The sequence below is a fragment of the Galendromus occidentalis genome, unplaced genomic scaffold (genome assembly GCF_000255335.2).
Source record: "Galendromus occidentalis unplaced genomic scaffold, Mocc_1.1 scf7180000077442, whole genome shotgun sequence".
NCBI classification, from domain to species: domain Eukaryota; kingdom Metazoa; phylum Arthropoda; class Arachnida; order Mesostigmata; family Phytoseiidae; genus Galendromus; species Galendromus occidentalis.
This window is the reverse complement of record NW_003805430.1, coordinates 337101-340802: the sequence shown is the minus strand read 5'-3', so window position 1 is coordinate 340802 and position 3702 is coordinate 337101. Positions and strand designations below refer to the sequence as shown.

Sequence of the window (3702 nt, the reverse complement as noted above, 5' to 3'; positions counted from 1 at the left end):
TCGACTGACTCAACGAGCGAGAGAATGTTGTTGAATAAGACGCCGCACCGCCTCCTCTGTGTTCACGGAGCGGAAGGAATCTCAGCGTTCTGAAATAAGTAATTCGTTGCGAGGATATCCGATCCCGCGGTGATGTCTAGACATCACCTACCGCTAACGCGATTACAGGCCCTGGCTACAGTCCTGCAAAATCGGGAGATGACGGAGCTTTCTCGTCTCCGGACTCAGCTCTTGCCTCAGAAGCAGCATCGAGAACAGCCATTTGGAGCTCGAGGCTGAACTTCCTCCGTAGGGAATTTCGAAGCCCACCGCAAAAGACCATTTCCACTGTCGATCAGCCGAATAAATGAAAGCACCGGAGGAGCGAGCTGGTCGCTCGTACCGCCAGCCTGCCAGCCCGCGAACGAGCGAGTCAACCTACCCCAAGGACTTTTCGCTGCTCTCCTGAGTCACTTACCAACACCCCTGTCGAGTTCTCCAAAGTCCTCCTCCAGCGTTGCGACTAATCGCCTCGGGAGATCGAACACAAGTGAATCCGTTCAGAGGAAAGCGGAGCGGGTGCCTCGTATTCGGAACGAATGGTGGACCAATCCGCGTGAATAAATAACGTGGGAGTCCCTCGGTCGGCCTCACTCCAAGGGACAAAACTCCAGCGAATGTCGACTTCTGTATTTAGAGAGGCTCCGCTCGAATCGGCACGGAAATCGGGAAACGCGATCTCGCGCAGAGGAGTAATTGGGGGGGACTAGAGATGGACTCATGCCCGAAGGACAGTGTCTCCGGACCGATCCCCTCCATTGGCCGGTATCCAAAATCCTCGAGCTGTTTGACCGTCCCATAATCGTCTTACTGCGCCCTCGGAAAGATTTCTCTGCCTTCTCGGGATGATCTTCTCCCTAGAAGATTCTGTGTCTCAGATACGTGTCTCGGAAGCTCTTCAAGTTTCGCCGCCGGCTCTTCCTCCTGAGGTTCCCACGAATCATCGGAGTAAATCATGCAAGAAGCTTTTGGTGTTATAATGAAGCGAGAAGAATTAAGAAATTGCTCGCTCACGCCCTTCGTGTGGTGGGAAGAATAAATGTTAGCAGAACACTTAGCGGAGCAGCGATCCGAAAGCACTACCGCTCCATACTTAACTCGGCACGAGATAGCAATCCATATCGCACGTGACCGAATGGGAGAGCCCATACCTCCGGTAGTTCGGCTTCTTACGAACTCTGTCTACTCACAACGCGAGTGCGCTGATTTCCCCTCCAAGAGTGTGCGGTGAATAATGCAAACATCGAAGCGGGACTGCTCTCATGAGAGTTCAACCAGTAGAATTTCTCAATTTTCCGCAAAACCGGGAACGCAGTCGGATTTCCTGTGTCAACCAGTCTCTAGCAAGAAGCCCAACCGACCTAGAGTGCGGCGAATCAGGAACTCAGTCTCTCTGAGAGGAGCCGCGGCAGTTCTCGCGCTGATGTTCGCGGACGGCCGTCTTGTCCAGCGTTGGGGACGTGTCCCGGATCGTGCCAAACTCCAAAGTATCACTCTCGACGTCCCTGACTGGGGCCGCCGACCTGCGAAAATCATTCCCGGATGCTCGGTGCGGGAAAATCCTTAGTACGACAGCGTAGAGTTGATAGACGATCATCAAACCCCATCTGACCTCTGTCCGAAGACCTCGGTGAGATATCGAATTCGAATCACGTCAGAACGAGCTGCAGACGGCCGCGCCCGCCGACCATGCCGATCTTCCGTCATCATTGACGCTGTCGGATCTTTGATTCCTTTCCTCAAATACACTATTGATATTAGACGATTCCCAAGCCGTGAGTGACAAAGTCGGTATCTAGAGAGGACCGCCTCGATACCTTCCCCACGAAAATGGAGTCGACTCCGGGCTGAATTGATCCGAGTCAAGTGCTCAATCGTCATTGCAGATATGGTCGAAATGCATGACAGAACTCCACGAAGCTCAGATACTACGATCGCCATATCGTGTTCGACTCTAATGTCTGGGCTTTCCCTTTTCTCCGTCCGAGCTCAAGTGACGACTCGGATGAAGGAAAGTCTCGCTGCGAAACTTGGGAAAATTCTGGTCTCCGTCTCCAAGTTCCCTCAACATCCTGAGTTTCGAGAGATAGATCTCCCGAGGATACATCTGTTCGGGGGATAAATTTCAGGCAAGTCGACGGTGAATTGATTCGGAGACGACAGTAGCGAGATGGAATATGAAGAATACGTTTTTTCCTCATTCGGTCGACGCCGATATAGCCGAAGGACTCTGAGCGATACGAGTCATTTGTATGATAGAGGGTTCTAGTCTGCCCCAGCGAGATCTGCGGACCGAATATTCGAGGGAGCAATGCTAAGCAGAGCTTCATTAGAGTACACTTGGCTGGTCGGACTAGCCGAGGGGCTCCCTACACGACCGACTAGCCACCCCTCGAGCTTCCCCCGTCTATTCATCCCCTGAACTCTAGCACCTCCTAGTGGAGAGGAAACCTCTGGGTTTTCACCCTCTCTTGGCGCTCACGAAGTCTCGTATAAAAGCGGGAGAGCATAGAGTACAGACCTAGTACTTGCACGAGATAGCACTTCGATCTCAGCTTTTTGGATAGCTCAGCAGCACTTCCCAATGATGCTCACGGTTAGTATTCTAGTTCGTGGTGACTCGCGGGAACTCATTCCTGGTCGTCTCTCTTTATGGAGGGCGTTCTCCTCTTCTTTTTATTTTCTGCTTCCCGAACATTCTTTGAGCGACGAATCTCCCTTCAGATGGTTCAACCAGGCTGTACAGACATGTACTCAGCCGGATCTTTCATCTACTCTGACGAGGATATCAACTCACCGACTTCGTCCGAAGACCTCACGGATGAATCCTGCCGGAAGAGGAAGATTCGGGGAGATGCGACGACGGCACCCGTGGTTCAGCAGAAAGTCAAGAAGACCCGACGACTTCGTGCCAATGACCGGGAACGCAACCGCATGCACATGCTGAACGATGCGCTCGATCGTCTGCGGACCGTGCTTCCGGCTGCGACAGACGACAGCAAGTTGACGAAAATCGAAACGCTGCGATTCGCCCACAACTATATCTTCGCCCTCTCGGAAACTCTGCGGATGTTCGACGGGAAAACCGAAAACTTCAATCAGTCGATCGCAGCCCTTGCACTTCAAGGATCTCAAACAAAGACATGCGACCCCGCGTTAAAAGCCACCGTGCGCGAACAAGTGAACCAGTTGCAAGCCGCCTCGAAGCTTTACACCGACGACGTTGTCACGAGTCCAGACTACTCGGCCAGCACGGGATCACCGGTCAGCCAATATCCCGTCAGCGTAGATTTCAGCGACTCCGGTGCCTACATGAGCGAAACGAGCCCGGTCAGCTTCGACACACTGTATTGATCCCCCCATTCGGATCAGTATTGTTATTCTGTGATATATGTAGATATTTGATGGGGTTTAATTCGATTTGGCGAGATGGAGGGGGCTAGTCGATTGAACCTCTCAATTCACTTGCGCTTCTCTTACCACCAGAGTTCCATGTTATCGTACGAGCAACGACTTCCAGAGTATACACGATTGAGTCTGCGTGTACCTGATGATAATTTCAGTGACGATGTTATTTCCGAGTGAGACGGGAGCGAGAGCTGAACCTAGCCTAATAAACCTGCAGATATATTTTGAAATGAGAAATGAACGGATCTTCTTCCG

General features: G+C 52.0%; 1 protein-coding gene across 1 annotated transcript; it reads left to right on the top strand.

Moving 5' to 3' along the window:
- The first annotated feature begins 2623 nt into the window (after positions 1 to 2623).
- Positions 2624 to 3393, top strand: LOC108864255 (neurogenin-1-like). The gene is made up of 2 exons (XM_018639513.1): positions 2624 to 2635; positions 2764 to 3393. Exons 1-2 carry the CDS (start codon positions 2624 to 2626, stop codon positions 3391 to 3393), a joined length of 642 nt encoding a protein of 213 aa, XP_018495029.1.
- Positions 3394 to 3702: the final 309 nt, after the last annotated feature.